Consider the following 20088-nt stretch of genomic DNA (forward strand, 5'->3'; position numbering starts at 1 on the left):
CAGTCAACACAAAATGCTTTAATGTGACAGCTCTTGACAATCTGAGTGTTGCCCATTTTTCTCTTTTCTGTCTTTCTGTTTTTCCACAAACAAACTAACAAACAATAATTGTGGGGAAATTATTTAATTTAAGGCGGGGAAATTGTTTAATAAGATGAAATGTGAAATGATGTGTAAAGGAGGATTTTTTTCCACCATATTAACTTGAGATATTTATTTTTTGTACTGTCATCTGCGTAGATTAAAAGAATGTAGTAACTTTAAACGATGAATTGGTGATATTGTTGAACATATAAGGATGTATATTTATTTTCCATAAACCAGTGCCATGTGAAATGACTCAATGTACAGTACACATGCTTTTCTCTGTGTAATAGTTGTATGACTCGTAGTCAAAGTGCCATAACTGTAGTGCCACAAGTGGTGACAGTGGAAGATGTGTGGCACAATGTCTCTTTACTGATTTTAAAGAAAACAAAAATATGGAAGGGAAATTGCTGTCCAAAGCTACAGAGGATAAGAGAAGAGATGAAATATAGATATAAAAAGCAAGATAAAACATACACACAACTGACGAAATGCATAATTTTTAAGGCATCTGCTCGGCTGCTTTTGGACAAAACAGTGAATGAGTGTGAGACAAGATACTGTCAAGGGAGCTAGAGCCAGAAGTGGAAAAGATTGTTTTATTTAATTAAGGTGCAAGAAAATGGATGAACTGCGACAGATAAAACACAAAGTGTGTGCGAGAGTGAAATAAAAACCACTCTGCTGCTGCTTACGTGTTCTATCACCAGCCGTCACTCTGAGTCTGAATCAGCTCAGATGGAAACGACCATGTCTCAAAGCTGTTACTGTCTGTGAAAAAAAAAAAAAAGAACAGAGGAAAACTCCTTTCTTGACCTCGCCTGTGCTGTTTATTTGTTTACCACAAGGTGGCAGCAAAGTGTTACAATTTTAGTTTGGTGATTTAATAGAGAGGGGGAAGTTTTGACTGGCACTGATTTGCTGTTTGAGCTTTAGATTTTGGATTTTGGATGAAACAGGTGTAGGGTGGGGCCTTAAGGCACCTATATGCCACATGGTTAACATGGTTCTAATTTTTGTGATTTGTCTTCACACAAATCAGCAAACAAGCCTACAAGTAAATTTTATTCTGGATAAGTCCCAGTGTGCAACATTGGAACAGTTAAGATTTAGTGATTTGTCACAGCGCTCCCGTCTCAAATGCCCAAATTTCCATTATGTGTGTGTTTTTTTTGGTTTTGTTTTTTAAACAAAACGTGAACTGTCTCAGTTTCACGACAACTATTGTGGGATGGGAGTAAATTTGAAGAATAGCGCTACAACAAAATCATGCAGTGTAAGTTTTAGCTTCATTTTGCCTAAAACTAGGTGCACCTCTCTTCACAAACACCTTTTCTTACAGTTAGTTTAGTATCATGCTTTAAATATGTGTCAAAGAAAAGCCCTTGACATATTTTCTTAAAACAATAGTTTGTCATTTTTGGAAATATTCCATTTTTTCTGAGAGCTAGATGAGAAGATTGATATTATTGCCATGTCTGTATGCTAAATATGCAGCTTCTGCAGCAGCTAGCTTAGCAGAGGGAAACAGCTGAACTGGTTTCTTAATACCATCTTAGGCCTTTTTGCCCTGCAGATGCCCTGTTAATACTAGCTAGCTGTCCCTCCTTTACTAATAAATAAAACAGCTAGCTGGTAGTTATTAGCTACACGCTGTTTACTCCATGTTCAGTCTCTGTGGTATCCATCCTATCATCTAAATCTCAGAAAAAAAAAGCAAATAAGCATATTTCCCAAACTATTGAACTTTTGTTTTAAATGTAACTATTCTCTGTGGGGTATATCTCTGTGTTTAGATGCCTAATCTTTGGCAGATGTGCCTGTTGAGCCAGTTTTATCAAGTGTTGAGTGTGTGTGCAAGTTATTTTGATTGCCAATAAATTTTTTGAATGTACCATTGTTGCTCAGCTGCTCTTAAATGTCGCCTGCTATGAATTTGCCATGTGTACAAATGATGTCTTTTCTTGATCATATATACAGTACACTGTATATGTATATTTTTGGCACACAGGTGGACCTCTTGATGAAGACCTGTAAATGTTTGTGACCGTGTTTTTGTACATTTATGTTTATGTACCAGTTTTCAGAGCGTGTGTGTGTGTGTGTGTGTGTGTGTGTGTGAGTATGTTTGAAGGTTGGAGAGATTTTATTCTGTGCGCATGTGTATGTAATGACAAGCATTCATGATTTAAAAGTAACTTAAATGTGAAAAAATATAAACTTTCATCCGACTTTGTTCTACCTGTGGCAGTGTGTCATGTGTAACATGCGTTCTGGTGTCCAACATTCATGTCCCAGTTTGTGTATATTTGACTGCAAAATAAATCTATCTATGGTAAATTGTACTTTGTGAAGATTATGATTCATTTTGCAGTGTATAGTTTTTTAATTTTTATCATAGTAGCATTATCTTCTGGGAAATTTTGAGGGACCTTTTTATAGACAGTTAAATGTTGAATACAATACTTGTTGAAAATAGATCTGCTCTAAATTTTAACATCGGCGCATTTTGTTGCCCTCTTCCTTTTATCCTTACAGTTAGTTTTTTTTTTTTAATTCAAAAATCCAAATTAACATACATATCAAACATTTATATGAACTTTCCCCATAACATTTTCTTTCTCAGTCCCACTTCACGCTCTGAAATCCACCTTTGCAATATGTGGATGAAATTCAAAAGCCAAACACCAAAACAGACGCCATATTTAGTACTGTGCTATTCCCTGCCTACAGTATGCCAACCCTCACTAGATCCACAAGAACAACAATGAAAATGCAATATGTTTAATGTAAAATAAAGTGCGCCATTAAATCATATTGTGTACAGACAATGACAGTCAAAATGTTTAATGTTACAATACAGTGCATAATTCATGGTCTTATAAAAAATTTTTTAAAAAAATCTAGGGATGCACCAATCTGATTTTTCCACCACCGGTTTTGATTCTGATACCCAACACAACAAAGAATCTGCACATACAAGTACCTGTCTGATACCAATGATCTTTTTGCCCTAAAATTTAAAAAATAAAACTTCTGTTGTTGAACTGAATAGGATGATTCCTCTACAGTATGTGTAAGGTTACTATTTGTTATTATTATTATATTATTATTTCTTAACTTTACAGATGTGTCCAACATCCTTTTGAGGTTTTATTTATTTAGAACGTTTATGAAATTGAGTTGTGAAGTCATGAAATGGAGTAGTGCCAGCAGTAGTTTTATATATCAGTGTTGCGTATACAGTTGCAAATGAACAGAGCACCACAGAAAACTATAAAACTATGCGTGGATGGTTACATCATGCTGTCAGGCTGCTTAATAAGGTCAGTACCAGCCATGATACTGGTCCAGTGCATCCCTATAAAAAAAAACTAAAAGGTGTCTTCTGGCGATTCTGTCACAATAGCCGAAACTAAATACATTTATTTTGACAGTACTTTACACCACGCCATACAGTTCGAGGCACAATCTAAATACACATAAAGACCTCTTACAAGTGCATTTTATTTTGGTCATCGTGAATTTGGATATGGTTGTTATAGGAGAAGTTTGGGAACATTTTGGGAAGTTTGCCTATTTGCTTTCTTGCTGACAGTTCAATGATAAGATCAGTACCACTCTAAACATTAGGCTGCAGCCAGCAGCTAGTCAGAGAAACAAGGGGTAAACCAGTTTGCCTACCAGCACCTTTGTGCTAAACAAACCAGAAATAACTTCCTATTTAGTGAGCTGGTAGTTCAGAGTTTGTTGCCTTTGGACAGGCTATATGTTTCCAGTCTTTATGCTAAGTAGGAATGTCGCATTGTACCAGTATTGACAATAACCGTGATATTTAAAAAAAAAAAAAAAAATTAAATATTGATCTTGTGTTAATAATACACGTGATAATATTGTGATGGACAATGTTAGGTCCTGTGGATTCTTTTTGCACAGACTGTCTCTCGACTTCCCCAAACAAGTATTTGAGTCAAACTCTTTTGCCAAAAAAGAGACAAAACTAATTTTTGTAAATTTTCTATTGAAATCATGACGATATCATTATGTGGATTCTTTTGGCCACAATTGTCTTGTAGTGAAAATTTGATATCATGACAGCCCTAATGCTAAGCTGAGCTAAGCAGATGCTGTCTCTAGCTTCATATTTACTGTACCTATATGAGCGCGGTATCCATCGTCTCATCAAACTGTGCATAAGCACATTATCCAGAATGTCAAAATATTCCTTGAAATATTTTACAAACTGTCAAGGCATAAGTCTCTTCATTCAGCAAATTACTGTTTTTATAAATGTCAAATAAATGTTCAAATTAGAAATAAAAAATAAAACACAGATTAGAACTGCTGCTATTTGTGGTCACAAAAATCCCTGTAAAAAAGACACGGCCTGTGATTATAGGACTATTATTGTATTTTTGCTATGAATTTGGACTGTCATCAAATGTGGGCAACACAATGGTCTTAAATCATGAATTTTAAAACCCATTAAACAGTGATATAAACACATTTAGATGCTGTCACTGTGTCAGTTGAAATGCTCACTTTAGTTAAACAGTACCATTTTGATGCCATTTTAACATGTAAATGCCCGGCACCCTGTTTCTTATCAGTTTGGTATCACTTCTAGTGCAACAAATACAAAAAAAAATAAAGGTTTATCACATCAGGCAACAGCATAAAAAACTGACCGATAAAGAGAAAACAAGCTCATAAATATTCACAAATGCTGTGGTTCAAAGATGGCTCATCAAGGCAGACAACTCTTTAAAATAAGACACTTTTCTTTTAAGACACAATGTACCAATAAATGGCAGCTTCACACACACGCACACAACCTTAAATACACTCGCTCAGGTTTCTCTGGATCTTTGTGTTTGAAATTTCTCTAGAGCAGCAGATGAATTGCTGCACGAGACTCAATTATCTCATTCAGTAAAGATCAATCCTACACACATCTTCATCCTGCACTAAAGTATCATAACTGCTCCAGTTAAATTTAGACAAGTCAGGCTCGTTTCATGTAATTTCACCAAGCTCAATCATGCATTGTTCCCACAGCTGTCTCTATTTTAACCTTCAACATGTGCTCATTTTTGTACCCATGTCGTTCAAAATGTAAAGACAACCATGTGAAATCGTCCTCCTACAGGGCCGGCTCTGTTTCCACTGTGGTCTCGTCTCTGCACGGTGTCACCATGACAGCCTCACAAATCAGACATAACAAGACACAACTAGTGTTCTTTTTTTTTTTTGGATTTTGTTGTTGTTGTTGATAGGAGAGAGAGAGAGCACACTGTGGTTCAGATAAGAAATGTGTGCCGTAACATCCTTATAGGGACTGATAAAATCCATCCCGACACATTTCGTTATGATGTTGTGTTCTCACAGACGGGTTGTTGAATTAATGTCATCACCATGTTCAACTTTGAGGAACGCCTCAGTTGTTTTTCTGGGGGGGGGGGGGTTTCCTCATGGATAGTGTCTAAAATCATACTGAAGAGATGTTGCCGCTGGATTGAGGCCGCCTGAGCCCCCCGCGGGCTCGGATTGTGATCTGAGTGATACTTCTCTTGGCTGGGGTGAGATGATTTTGATTGTGACATCTCCACAGCCACCTTCGCAGCTCTGTCTGGACCTGGAGATGAACATGTGTGAAATAATGCCAGACAAGGGTTATATAGAGAAATATTTCTCAGAGGGAGAGCTGTACAGGAAGCAGAAATAGTATTACTGGTTTAGTTAAAGCAAATGTGTTCAATTGACATACTTCTTACTTTTGCGCCACCCAGTGGAAGTATCAGAAAACACAGTGTCAGACAGTGTTGCATACTGTGCAACTTACAGAAAGTAACAGAAGTTGCAGACAGTTATAACATGTGGCTGTTGGGGCTTCTTGTTGGCCTGAACAGTGATGAATAAATGAGTCATTGCAATTTTTATTTCTCTATTTCCATGCACACATGGTGAAAAAAATTGTTTTCTTCACAGAACATTAGCTCAACTAATGGGAGTATTTCTTCCTCCAGAGCAGCTCTGTAAGATAAATGTTTATTTGATTTTTGTATAACAAACATTCACCTACCTCTCCATTCATGAAACAGTAAAGGAGTGCCACCACAAATCCCTACAACACAAGAGACAGTGGTAACTGTTTTAAAATCATATAAAAGAACTTGTTAACGAAGCAGCTCTTGGGTGTAATTTCTCAGATTCAACTGAATGTGATTTTTGAAGATCAATCTCAGATTCTCCTATGAGTTGTATCTGATGGTCGGGACAAATTACCTTTATGGTGTTTTAAGTTGTAGGACTAGTTGCAGTTTTATATGGCAAGCTATTATTTCTATCTGAGCACGCAGATTAGCCAACCAACACATAATAGCCCATTTAGTGAAAATGCAGTGACCTTTCCCTACAAAACTTTCCCTTATACAAATTTTAGCAAGCCATAAATACATGAATCTCCAGACTCAGCACCGGCGCCCCTTGGAATGACTACCCCACCCCTTCAGTAAAGGTTTAATTTGAATTAGGCTATTTTATATTATTTATGTATTTAGTTTTTTTTTTTATGTATTTATTTTCTATTTTCATTTCATTTTAAAGTACATATAGATAATTCATATTTCGCTAAAATCCAAGTCACCTTATGGCCATTCAATTTCAAATCCACACAAATCCACTTGATTGGTTGTCTGAGTGAGTGAGCGTTGCATTGTTTGTGTGGACCCCAAGTTGGCAACTTTCCCACGGTGTTTGAAGTAGCTTTGCTAGCTTAGTTTGCTATCTGGCTTTTAGCAAACAAAATGTACATCCGAAAATGGATTAAGAAAAAAAACCAGGGAAGAGGAGGACCCTGGGACTACCATAACCAGCACTGAGCAGCTAGCCGCTCAAGACAACACAGGCAAGCCAGAAACAACGACGCAGTGCTCGCTGACGGTCCTGGTCAGCCTGCTACTGGTAACGTGAGCATTAACCTGGGGGACCTTGGCGATGAGAAACCAGCTCAGCCACCATTAAGCAAGTCCCAAACAAACAGCAGAACAAAACTGATTGCTATCGGTCATTTTTAGGCTGTTGATACAGAGGAAGAGACTGGCTCGAGGCTCTGTTCAAGCAGACTCTACATTTTGTTTTCCCTGTCGCAAGTATGGAGGGAGCCATTCTGTGTTCACAACTAAGGCTTTAGCAACTGGAAACATGCTACAAACAAAGCAAAAGGGTTTAGCAGACATGCTAACAGTAAAGAGCATCAAACGTGTGGCTTTTCAGAAAGAGACAGTTGCCATGTTCAACAGGCAATTAAATTTCAACACCGGTCAAATCCGCTCAGCTCTCTTGAAACCGCCTGTACGTCTCTGCAATTGTAGACATAACTGAATTCCTAGTCCCAAACGCGTTGCCATTGAGGGGATCAATTGATGCAGTTGATAACCGAGATCAAGGGGGTCTTTAAAGACACTTGGACACTGTATCTGTCATTCTGAAATCACACACACTTGTGGAGTTTATGGCAGACATTGAAACCACAAGAACAAGCGCTGATGAGGAAATCGAGGCTGTTGAAAACAAAGTTTTGAGGCTGATGGACCCACCCAACAAGGCGCTGCAAGCTGAACACACTGACCTCATCCGTGAAGTTCAGCTCATTCAAAGTGCCTCTTGTTTGCCTTTGAGATCTGACGAAGAATTTGTGAAACTGTGGACAGACAGTTCATGTGATTGTCAGGTTCCTGCTCCTCCACGCACCAAAGGCGCTGCAACACTGAGTGGTGGACGAGACTATGGGCCAGCAAGAGCAGGACATTGAACAAGTGTGCAAAAGGCTGTTTTTGGCATTATCCACTATATGCTGGGAGAGACGGTCGCATCACAAGTACATGGAGGCCTTGAGTGTGCTAGGCCCTGGCAGTGGGAATTTTTTTGGATGCAGGGAAAGTGAAACCATTACTGGATTTAGCCAAGAGCAATACGGATGACTCGCAGTTCACTGTTGCGCCGAGTGGCGAGAAAGTAACTCTAGGCCAGCTTGTCTCCGGTTACATGCACTGACATTTGGGGCTTCAATTGCTGTGAGTGAGAATATTCTTTCTCCACACTGAAGAATGTATTTTCCGAGCATAGCCAGTTTAAAAAGAGTGGAGGGGTCTTCTTCCGAGGAGATTCAACTCATCATCGAACCGAAGACTTCAACTGTATTGAGTTAAGGTAGGATTGATTTCTTTATTCATGTTTTAGTGCTGTGTTGGTCGTGGGATGCTTATATTTGTTTGGGAAGCCTATTCTGTTAGCTTACTGCTTATGTCACTAATAGTTTTGTTAATTTTATAACAGACAACATACAGGACAGATTGTGCCCACTATCTTGCACTGCCTGTGTTAGATTCTGATTTTCAGTAGAACCTATTCTCAGTTTATCATATCAGATTCAGTCACACCCCCACCACCCCATTTATCTTCCTCTGGTCCGTCCAGACTAGAGTTTTTCCAAATTATTTTTAAGGTTAGGTCAGGTTTCTGATGCAGATCCAATTGAAAACCGGTTCCAAATTGTCCGAATCATCGTAATCGAAAATCCCCGGCCTTATTAATTCCGTTTATCGATTCCTGCACGTTTTCTATAGCCGGGCAGACCTGTACGCTCGCTACTCAAGTTGCGTTGGCCTCCGCAAATTAAGCAACGCCCCAAATCCGCGTTGCCTAGTTGTAGTTTACAGCGCACCTCTCTGTAGTCTGTCCTGCTGACATGTAGCCTGGCTGTGCCTCTCTTGGTTTCTGCGTGTCTTGCGTGACACTTTCAGAGCTGTTGTGTGACTTTTTGTCTGACAAAAGTTAGAGTGAAATACAAATTGTTATCATGTTTGATAAAGGACTACGGGCTACGGTGTTTGTATAAGCTGGTGAAACTCCTGCTTTCAGGCAGCAACCTCTGAGGACCAGTCCAGACAGTTTATGGCACACATCATTTTAAAACAACACAATGAGTATATAGTCTCTCAGTCAAGGTTTAGTAACAACTCTGGACTAATGCAAGATGGATTTATAATGAATATTCTTTAAGTGAAATGTTGATTAGCTGGCAATATGGACGCATGTCTCTCAGTAAATTACAAACATCATGTATTCAGACAAGCCATAGGAGCTTTTAAGAGTATTTTATATTTGAACATTTCTGAAAGGAAATCTTGGGGAGCCCATTTGAATGAGCCTGATACAACTGTTAAAACATATAATAAAGCTGTAGTCATATAGGCTTATGTTTACATTGTATAGCTAAAGCTAAGTCAGATGTGACTTTGTGGCAAAAACCTGTGTAGGCCTAATTTTTTTCACACAGAAAATTGATCAGGTATCGAAGCAGAATTGATAATGACATTGGTATAAATCTTATAAATTCCCATCCCTGCTCCCATTTCTTGTCATCTCTCTACTGACAAATCTTTAATAAAGGCATAAAAATGCATAAAAAGTTGATTTAAAAAAAAAAAAAAAAAAAAATTTAATTCCAGTAGATGGTAGTAGGCCACAGGTGTAAATAATATAAATAATGAATTAAATTGTGCGTGCTGGATCACTGTCACCTGAATAGAACAAAGCCATAGTAACACATGCCTCTCCCTTATTAACAAATAATTTGTTATCTGTCTTAATAGATTTTGTGTACCTTGAATCTTTATTCTGCTCCTTCTCTATTTTTTTATACCTGAAAAGAGCCCAGTCCGAGCTCGATGTAGAGTCTGGCTGCTACCCCAGTGTTCTCAGGCAGGAAGGCAAATACAGTGTAATGCATCCCAAACAGAGGAATGAGGAACAGGGTGGATTTAGCCAGCCTCCTGAGGGAAGCAAAAGCAGAAGAATGAAAGAAAGAAGAAAGATTAGACATAAGTCCACATAATGATGTAAAAGCTTTTGGAGGTTTGAAACCTTTGCCTTTAATTACTGAGGCCAAGCAGTTAGATATAAAGTTTTAAATGGCAGAGACAAAGCAATACACAGCAAAATGCATCATTCTGCATCAGTCTCATCAAGGCTGAACTGGTGACATCAAATCTTCATTACACTGACATTTAAAACAGCGCCATCATCAGGCCAATCAGGGGAGGAAATTAAAATGTCAAAACACAAAACCCAGATGCATTGTGCTCAACGCCTGGTTCAGATCAGATCAGTGATGTCTAAGTATTATGGAAATGTTGCCATTTAATTTTTAGTGACATTATCATGTTGCACCAACTTGCTACAAGTCATGTGGCTTGGAAAGAGCAGCCCCACCTCTGCTCCATCCACAAAAACCTTTAGATAGGTATCCTCATTTACTCTCTTCATCTTCCCTTTCTCATGTGTCTTCTTTTGAGTCACTGCGGTTTTAAACAAGCTGGGAGCACATCTGCAGAAACTAAAAGCAATCCAGAACATAGTCAGTCTATCAAAGATTAATGAACAGCAGTGAATCTAACCCCTGACAGAGATGTCTGCACCTTTTCTTTTGTTCTCTGATGATCATAATAGAATCAAAGCTTCTCTGTCAGGTTGTTACACTTAGTAGGACATGACAATTTAGTCATCAGAATATTCAAAATAACCTAAATAATCACTTGGATAACGTCACAGCCTTGGCTGTTCAAAGATTAAAGATTAAAATAATAATAATGAAAATAAATAAATAAATAAAACAAGGCTTATTTTAAAGCCTATAATAGGATTTGGTTGTCTTTTGTCACACCTGGGATTTGTGCTTTTGTGTTAGCACCACAGGTCTGTCTGAATCAGATTGAAGTGTATAAGACACAGATGAAGCTTTTGAAAGTGTGAGACACTCATTGAACCGGTGGAACAATCCTGTCGCACAGTGATGGAGGAGACATCTATTTCTGGTATCAGCTGCTATTTTTATGTCCCCCTCATTGTAAATTAATTCAGCTGAGCTGGAATCTGCACCACCCAAACATTAAAAGGAAGGCAGACTTCATTCAGGTGAAGCAGGATTTCTGGGCCCTCCACAGCAGATTAATATATAGGCATCACTTTCTCTCTCTTTCTTAAAGAGTGCAGCATTTTGTCAAAAGGTGTCTTCTCTATCCCTCTTCATGCTAAACTCTTAAAACAAACTGCCATTCATTTCTGAGACATTAATTTCTCACTCAGCAGTTTTACCTAAACACTGAATAACTGCTGCATAGTTTAAAAGTGGCTCCAAAAAGGCTTAGCCTTAATCCACTGCCAGCGTTGATGAATGTCTCTCTAATGAGAGAAAGCTTGGTTTATCATTTACTTCTTGCATTGAACCTGTGCATATTTGATGTTTTTGACCTTCCTGCACTAGCACATGTAAAAATGTATCCGGTGTTTGTTATCTCTGAATTTAAAGTAGTTATAAACTTCACTGCAGCTTGCAGACAACTGTTTGTGAATATTCAAGTGTGAATTTAGTTTCAGTATTTCTTTTACAAAAGAAGAATTGACACGCCTAATCTATAGTGAGGTGCTGGCTCACAGGCAGACATCAAAGACAGAAGCAGAAAGGCGCACATTTATAACTCCAATACAATCTTGAAAAAAGCTTCAGATTGTATCATCATGTGAGAGCAGCTCTCCACTCCATTCCTCAGTCTTTCATTTATCATTGCAGTGCATTTTCTGAATATAAAGTTTGACCTTTTACTTTTAGCCACTTTGTGTTTTAAACTGTTAAAATCATGAATTTACAGATTGAAATTTGTGTTTTTATGACTTTTCAATCTCAGTATAACCAACATGACTGTAATTTGCTGAGATTCATCAGTAAGAGTCAGTGTGCAATAAGGTGACGCATTATGATATAATTCTTAAATATAGAAGGTGTAATCAGCATGGTGTATTATTAGTTTTTAATTAACAGATAACATTTTAAAGTCTTTAAAATTTAAAGTTGGTTCTTTCCTGTTTAAATACTAAAGGATATTTTCTTGGACTTGAGAGACCTGGAGGTAAAGTCAAGATCCCATATGGAGCATTGTTTTTTAGTTGAGGCAGACCACTGAGGTAGGGCCTATCAGATTGGCATCACCTGCTTCTTTTGCCCCTCACAATAATCCCGTCATGCTATCTTATTTTCAGGTGTAGCCTGCCTTTATACCCTGACACTGACCCTCACAGTTGCTCTGTTGACACTCCAACACCGTTTGCTGCTGCAGCTCCTTCCACCACCCCCAAACTCTTCTTACCTTCCTCTTGTGTTGAAGCTTTTGGTATGGCTGATTTAACTGAGATATAATATTCATGAGACTTTGTTAAGTAGGGATTAGTTCTCCCAGCAGAATCATTGTTGCTGCTTGAATTCTTAAAGAGCTTAAAAGAATTGTCCTCTGTATCTAACATACACCCATTTCAAATCAAATCAAATCAAATTTATTTATAAAGCACATTTAAAACAACAGCTGTTGACCAAAGTGCTGTACAATCGATAACATAAAAACAACACCGCAAGAACACAAACGGATGAAAACAGACAGAAATGACAACTCTCATACTGAGTCAAAGGCCAAAGAATAAAAATGTGTTTTAAGACGTGATTTAAAAACAGGCAGTGACGCTAAATGATCAGTTGCTTTACGGAAGCAACTCTGGCTGAACTCAAATTATTGTTGTATGTGCGGTAAAATCAATATCTAGCTCAGTTTGTTGTGACTCACATAAAATGTCCAGTGTCGCTGTTCCCAGTCATGGCTGATGATTTCAGCTTTTGAACCAGAATCCGGATCACGTTGATGAAGATGACTATGTTGACCTGGCAGAGATACATGCACACATATGCACAATTAAACAAATAAATAAACCACCCCAAAAACACAGAGACAGAGAAAGAAAACACAAAACATTTTGATGCCAATAAATCTGCTGAAACCTGCAACAATCCCACTTTGGCAAACCAAACTGTAATACGATGTGTGTTAAATTTATTGGAATTTGTGAATAAAAGGGAATAGTAGTAGTCTCACATTCCCCCCCAACAGTGATTGTTTACTCATATCTTAGCAGGTGGAACCGAAGGGCAATAATGATACTTTCCAAAATGGAAATCAAAAAATCCTGCACACTGTCTAACTTGCATTAAACAATTTATTGCGACGATTCGGCCCTGGACCTTCATCAGGCAAATGGTTCTCCAACCAGCCAATCGCCTTATCCAACATGAAGTGGAAGATAAATTGAATAGGCGAGTTAATAAAAACTTCATACTTTTTTGTACAAAAGTGTCCATCATGCATGTATTACGGTCCTCTACAAGATAGATCATAGAAATATAATGTCCAGAGGTTTGTGCAATATCAACACAAAAGTCAGGTTACAGGACAGAAGGAACCAGAAGGTATATATTCATATTCATACATCCAAAACATCAACATCAAAAATCCAGTTGCATGAAAAAAGGAGCCAGGTGGTATATATACATATTCATATTTCTACATATCCAGAACTGTGTGGAGCTAGATAAGAACACCCTCAAAAAAAAACTTTTTCGAAAAATACGAAGAAAACTATTTTTGTTAGTTAGACTGTGTGCAGAATTTTTTTTTTTGCCACTTTGGATCCACTCATTCTTTTGCTACGCCACACCTGCCTCACAAAATAGATGTGTAAAGTTTTCTCCTGCTCCAAACCCAAAAACAAACGTGCAAACTGTAAGGCTTATCTGTCTGCTCAGACTTAAGCATACTACCTGTCATGTATGTAGCCACCAAGAGCATATTTAACCACTTTTTACAATATTGTAGGACAGAAAGCTTGACAGGTGCAACAGTAGCCCTGGCGGTGCAGGGTGTAGCTATCAGTCAGTTAGAGTTCCTGTTTCATAGCTGTCCACTCACCAGCAGCGACGCTGTTATTGGTCCTTTAATAATCCACCAAATTTCAACTTTGTCTGTGTCGTCCCAGCAACTACAATTAAAGCCAAATAAAATTGAATTAGACATTTAAAATTATGTTGCAATCAAATCAAAATACAAACACTGTAAGAATTACTACTACTTGTTCTTCTGTTAAACATACAGTAGCACATATCTATATCATATCATGAAATGTAATTGCATAAAAACTGAGGTTGCTTTGCTGCACATAATGTAATATGTCGTACCCTCTGTCATCATAGAAGAATCTGGTCAACACCCAAAGTATGAGAACTGTTGACGGGAGCCCTACAACATAAGAGCAGAGATTAATTATTCATGCGCTGTCAAATAAAATTAATCTGAATGATAATTGAGCCCCAACTCACGTTCAGTGAACTTTTTATGAAAATGTTGTTAGGTACATGAAACATCGTGTTTACTCTGTGAATCAAATTTATCTGTGTCCTACTTGCATCTCCATGACAAAAAAAGAAACAGACACAGGATAAAAGCAGGAGACATGAGAGAAAGCAGCATTGTTCAAACCGGAAAGAGTCTGATAAGACACATAAGAGCCACTCTGGATACTAAGTGAGCAGTAATATATACACACACAGACACACAAACATACACCTCAGGTTCCTTGTCAGGTTGTAAAAACACACATACTCCGCACAGACATATTTATTTTCAGATTTTCCTCAGCAACAAGTGCATAGCGTTATGTTTTTACCAGGTTTGAATGTTTTGTTTGTTCATATGGCTGAATAGAGAGAACAGCATGTGTTACCACAACTAACCATTGGAAATCTCATGTATGTGGAATGTAGACTTGGCATTACCAGTGGCATTTAAAAGGACAGTATTAATTTTGACAAAAAGTCAAGGTCTCATATCATATCTGATAGAAATGCTGTCCAGTTGTCTTTGTATGTCATCATTAGGTGAAACTGGTGTTATCTTTACCCAGTCCTCAGTCTTTACTCAAGAGTCTAGAGCAGTGGTTCCCAACCTGTGGGCTGTGAAGGTATTGCAAGTGGCCCAACAAATCATTTGCAAAACAGAATAGTTTTGGTACAAAGAATGTAAGTATTATTAAAATATATACAGTATATATATATATAAAATGTTTTACAATGTCTTAAAACAAAATGACTTGATTTTGGTTTTTGTTTTTTTTCAGACTAAGGCCTATCAATGTGATAAACCAGTTTTAGGAATGCTTAAGTTGTCGAAGGCAGGACCACTTTTCCGCTGGACCACATTGTATACTTGTATTGTTACGGAGTGGGCTGCCAACATTTCTGAGATTTTCAAGTAGGCCATAAGTTGGAAAAGGTTGGGATAGAGGCAAGAGCTGAGATAATCCAAAATTACAACATGTTCAGTCTTCTTTATTAAAGAGGGCTCTACTACTGTTAGTGTCCTATGGACTTTCTCCATACTCATGGCATGAAGTCTCCTGGAAAATTCTGGGAAGCTCTTTCAGCCTTAGTTGAACAGTGATTTATGGACGGAGGCGAAACACTTTACTTCCCTCCCTCCTGTCAAACCAGGATAGGGTGGATATTAGAAACTCGGCCCTCCAAAGTCTGCAGTTGCCAACTCCAACATCCTCCTGGCTCCAACCCTCAGTGACTCTCTGTAGAATGTCCAAGCAAGTCAAACAAGTGTGTCTAGTCAATAATACACTGAAAACCTACAAAACCTCCTCACTGGAAGGATTATGTCTGCCTGAATGCTGAGGAACCAGCTATTCTGTAATGAGACTGATACAACCAATGCTTGTTCCCTACTGGGTCTGCTCAGATGGACACCGGGTGATTTGAGCTGACGGCCCGCTGTCACACTTCACCACATCCTGCCTTATGTTCCAGGTCTTATTGACTCTTAACAGTAGGTGAACTGGAGTATAAAAAGTCCAGCATGACCTCCATTTGTAGAGACCTTTATAGTAGTTTTGTCAGCTGTATGTGCTGTCACAGATATTGGCTAAAACCTTTATGTACTAAGACATCTCACTTGGAAATTTCTGCTTCTGTCTCTACAACATCATAGCAGTCATGATACCGTATCTCACCTTCACTGCTGCGCTAAACAGAACTGGTAGATGTCTTCTGGGCCCCTATAGAGTCTGAATTATACTGTAAAACTGTGGTAACCGGAGAAAGAGGCTGTGGAACTTCATTAGCAGCACTCGAGAGTACAGGCTGAAACAGGAAAACATGCAACAAACAGGAAACAATAATGGCAATGGAATGGGAATAGGAAGACAGTATAAATCAGATGAGTGTGCAACACAGGATGACACAAAGGGGAAGCCTTTAAAACATCCGTAGAAAGCTCAGGAAAACAAAAGATACCAGAGAAAACAGAGGGAGAGCTATGGAAACAAGAGCAAGTGCAGCTGCGGTCACTGCTGAGGCAGTTGACTGTAAATAAAACAATGGAAAATTCTTGGGACTGAATTAAATAGATCTCCAACCTATGAATGTGCTGCGTATTAACATGGGGAGACAATATAGTGAATCACTTTACAATATAATTCAGTGTATTGTGTTACAACAGAACAAACAGGTTCAAAAATTACCAGCTGAATCTGACTGTTTCAAGCGTCTTTAATAATATTTGCTGATTGGATTGTGTTTTATTATCGTGTAACCCAGGTGACAGGTTTCTCCTTTCTTTTCATTCCGCTCAAAATCTCGCGGAGTTAGCTCCGGTTCTCGCGTGGTCCCTTTGGGCCAATCACAGTGATGCTGGTTAGTGACATCACGGGGTCACGTGGGATGGCACGACCAACCGCGTTTATGTATAGAGCCGCGCTGTTCAGTCTCGGTAAGAGGGGGTGAAGCTGCAGGAAAGACGAGCTACAGGTTGGGTAAACTATAAACTTTCCGCTGCTTTTCCATTGTTATAATGGCCAAGTGTTAAGCGATGTGTTGACTTGTAGGAGCTCCTTGCCGGGCCAAACTTGCCGTGCGGAAACCGACAGCGAGTGAGCGTGTAACTTGCGCAGAGACTGGTGAGTCCAATTGTTTTTAGCTCTAGCATTAGCATTTGCCTAGCCGCAGCATTCATTTTAATAAAGGTGGTTAGCGTTTGGTTATTAAAACATGCCTGGGTTCTCCAAAATGAAACGGGTCTTGCAATGAATAAGTTGGGCAGAGCACCTTGCTGCAATGTAAGTGGATGTATTTTGTGGATGTATTCATGGCATTGGTAACGTTATGGATGTATTTTCCTATTAGTAATTTGAATTAGGATATTTGGGATAAATGATATTGTAAATGTTGTTTATGATTGATAGATGTTTATTTTTCTATTTCTGAATCATGAATATTTGAAAAGAATCATGAATATTTGAAAAGAGTTACTCTAGTGCTATTAGCGCTTTAGTCGGATTATGTGCGCACTAGATTGGTATGAATACTGTGATTTATGGAACTATGGTCCTGTTCTCCAGACCAAACGTGGATTGATGGCGAGCTAAGGAGCAGGCCTAGAGCCTACCGCTGGACTGCGACGGATCGACCCCCCTTTTTGCCAGGCCGGTAGGGGGCTCCCTGTAGCTCACAATAAACTTTCGTCCTACCTGTTGCCCATTGCCCACCACACACACACACACACTCTTCTCCCACACACTTTCTCACCCATACCTCCCCCTGGACTCAACTTAACCCAGACGTGGGTTCTTCATGAACTGTGGGTGGGCAGCTGGGTAAATGGTATTAAGTGAGCTGAACATCCGGGTTAATTTTGTCGTGTTGAAGTATTATGGAGTATATATATGATTGAACGAGTAGCTACATGAATTGTTTGGACTGGCCATCTGAAATTGGTATTCACACATTTTCCACTGTATATATTTAGCACTTTACCTGTTGTTGTCTGACTGTTGTTGGTGTTAATGCACAATATATATATATTTCTAAGCAAACCTCGGTCTCTTGTTTACTCCCTCCCAGCTCGTAGCCTGGTCTTCTGATCATGGGTCAACATTGATGCTACATTGTAGTCACTAGCCCTAGCCTCGACTCCAGGTTAACTTGTTGTGGGTGCTACAATCGCTATTATAGTTTTGTGCTATTTATTTGGAAGAGTGTGCTGTCACTATTTAATTTGCCAACCAGTTCATGTAGCAAAGACGCAAAGTGAACAAACAACTCAGCAGCACTGACTGAAAAACAGGAAGGCATGGTCATATTAAATTTCTGTTTGACGAAATTTACCCGCACATGTACAGTGTTCACGACATGTGGAAGTGAAGATAACAATGAAAGAGATTCCCGTGTTTATGACTTGTGAATATTCACGTGATCAGAAAACTTGAGATAGCAGCTGTCAGTCCTCTTGTGCTGCTGCTTCTCACGGATTCCAGCTGTCTTAATCAATAAACGCTAATTAGATAGACAAAAATGTCTTTCAGGACATGTGAGGGTTACAACTACCGCGTTTGTTCAATGTAGCACTATGTTAAATTTCTGCTTTAATTGCCTATAACAATGCACTTTGGCGGGCATGATATACGCATGTTTGTTCACCTCTGTTCTTTTTAGCACCAAGTCAAACAGGAAAAAAAAAACTTTCCCTGTTATAATTATGAATTTGATGTTGGTGTGAACACTGTTTACTATTTATTAAGTTGAGAAACTGGTAATTACAGTAATTCTGATATGACATGAGAGTGGTATTTGCCCCAAAAAAGGATGTAATGTCACATATCTGATGCAGGTAATTAATAATAAATATTTCTCAGAGCAATCACAGACTCTAAGCAGCGTATGAAAGTGATGCTACAGTTTGTGGTCTGGTAGTATGATAATGTACTTAATAATACAGTGATAAAACAAGCTAGAATAATAAGTTCTCCATTTTCAAACACATTCCTATTGTACGAGTGCATCCTCTCAGTCAAATTTATCATTGTTCAGCCATCAGCTGAAGTGAATGAGATATGGAGCAAATATACTGGAAATGTAATGTGACTGCCTGCAGTTAGTTTACAGAGCGTGTTACTTTCTCAGTTATCCAATGACAGCTAGAAACTTGACAGCCTCTAAAGCAGGGGTCCCCAAACTACGGCCCGCGGGCCACATCCGGCCCGCCAAAGCAATTGGAGTGGCCCACTTAACGATCCCAGACAATCCCTCTAAACATCAACCAATTTTTATTAAATTGCATTTTCCTATCATAACAACATAACATATCCGTACTTAAAGCTTGGCATTCTAATTAAAATTGACCATAGTTATGAGCTATTTATAGTTAATAGTGGCTCATCTTCACCTCCTCACACAATGGTATATTCTGACGTGACTTTGATCGTGACCGAGCCAGCGTCAAGCTGCAAAGTTCTGAGGTGGGAATCTGTCATGAAGGTGGTTGTGTCCTGCATAAACTTCATCAGAGCAAACGGACTTAAACACAGGCAGTTCCAAGCCTTTCTCTCCAAGCTAGAATCAGCCCACGGAGACGTGCTTTACCACACTGAAGTCCGCTGGTTAAGCCGGGGCAGAGTTTTGAAGCGTTTTTACGACCTGCTACCCGAAATCAATGCCTTTCTCCTGACAAAGGGAAAAACTGTCCCAGAGCTGATCGACACAGAATGGAAATGGGACCTCGCCTTTATTAACAGATGTGTCAGAAATTTTAAACGGCCTCAACTTGCAGCTCCAAGGCAAGGGAAAACTAATCTGACATGTATTCCCACATCAAAGTATTTGAGCTTAAACTAGCGCTGCTTATTGGACAGGTGCAAAAACAAGACTTCACCCATCTCCCTGCTACTCGAAGCCTCTCAGCTGAGAAACCGGCGGTCCCGTTCCCAACCGAGAAGTGCAAGGATGCACTGGAAACACTGAGGGCGGAGTTCGGTGTGCGGTTCCGTGAGCTTCATGTCCACGTTAAAGAAATCCGCACATTCCAGAACCCTTTTGCTGCCGACATTAACGACACCCTGCCTTCTCTTCAATTTGAGCTGGCTGAGTTGCAGACCTGTGATGTGCTGAAAGACGTATTCAGCCCCAACAGTCTGATCAAGTACTATGCTGCCCTCCCAAATGAGACCTACCCCAACATAAGAAAGCACGCAACAAAGATGTCCACAGTTTTTGGGAGCACATATATC

At 39.0% G+C, this 20088-nt stretch overlaps 1 protein-coding gene and 1 long non-coding RNA gene across 2 annotated transcripts in view; one reads left to right on the forward strand and one right to left on the reverse strand.

Annotated features, from left to right (window-relative positions):
- Positions 1-5575: 5575 nt before the first annotated feature.
- The window catches only part of LOC111231213 (pituitary adenylate cyclase-activating polypeptide type I receptor-like), a 34984-nt gene continuing 20471 nt past the window's right edge, over positions 5576-20088 (reverse strand). The window contains exons 8-13 of the mRNA XM_022758252.1: positions 14204-14264; positions 13938-14007; positions 12762-12856; positions 9794-9923; positions 6170-6211; positions 5576-5722 (exon numbers count right to left, since the gene is read on the reverse strand). Coding sequence (XP_022613973.1) covers positions 5576-5722; positions 6170-6211; positions 9794-9923; positions 12762-12856; positions 13938-14007; positions 14204-14264 — 545 coding nt within the window. The remainder of the gene's footprint in view (positions 5723-6169; positions 6212-9793; positions 9924-12761; positions 12857-13937; positions 14008-14203; positions 14265-20088) is intronic.
- On the forward strand, positions 16806-17537 carry LOC111231236. The gene is made up of 3 exons (XR_002665477.1): positions 16806-16834; positions 16912-16983; positions 17425-17537. It is a non-coding gene; the product is annotated as an uncharacterized LOC111231236 (long non-coding RNA).

Source organism: Seriola dumerili, unplaced genomic scaffold (assembly GCF_002260705.1).
Source record: "Seriola dumerili isolate Sdu_G_001 unplaced genomic scaffold, Sdu_1.0 BDQW01000291.1, whole genome shotgun sequence".
In the NCBI taxonomy this organism is placed as follows: domain Eukaryota; kingdom Metazoa; phylum Chordata; class Actinopteri; order Carangiformes; family Carangidae; genus Seriola; species Seriola dumerili.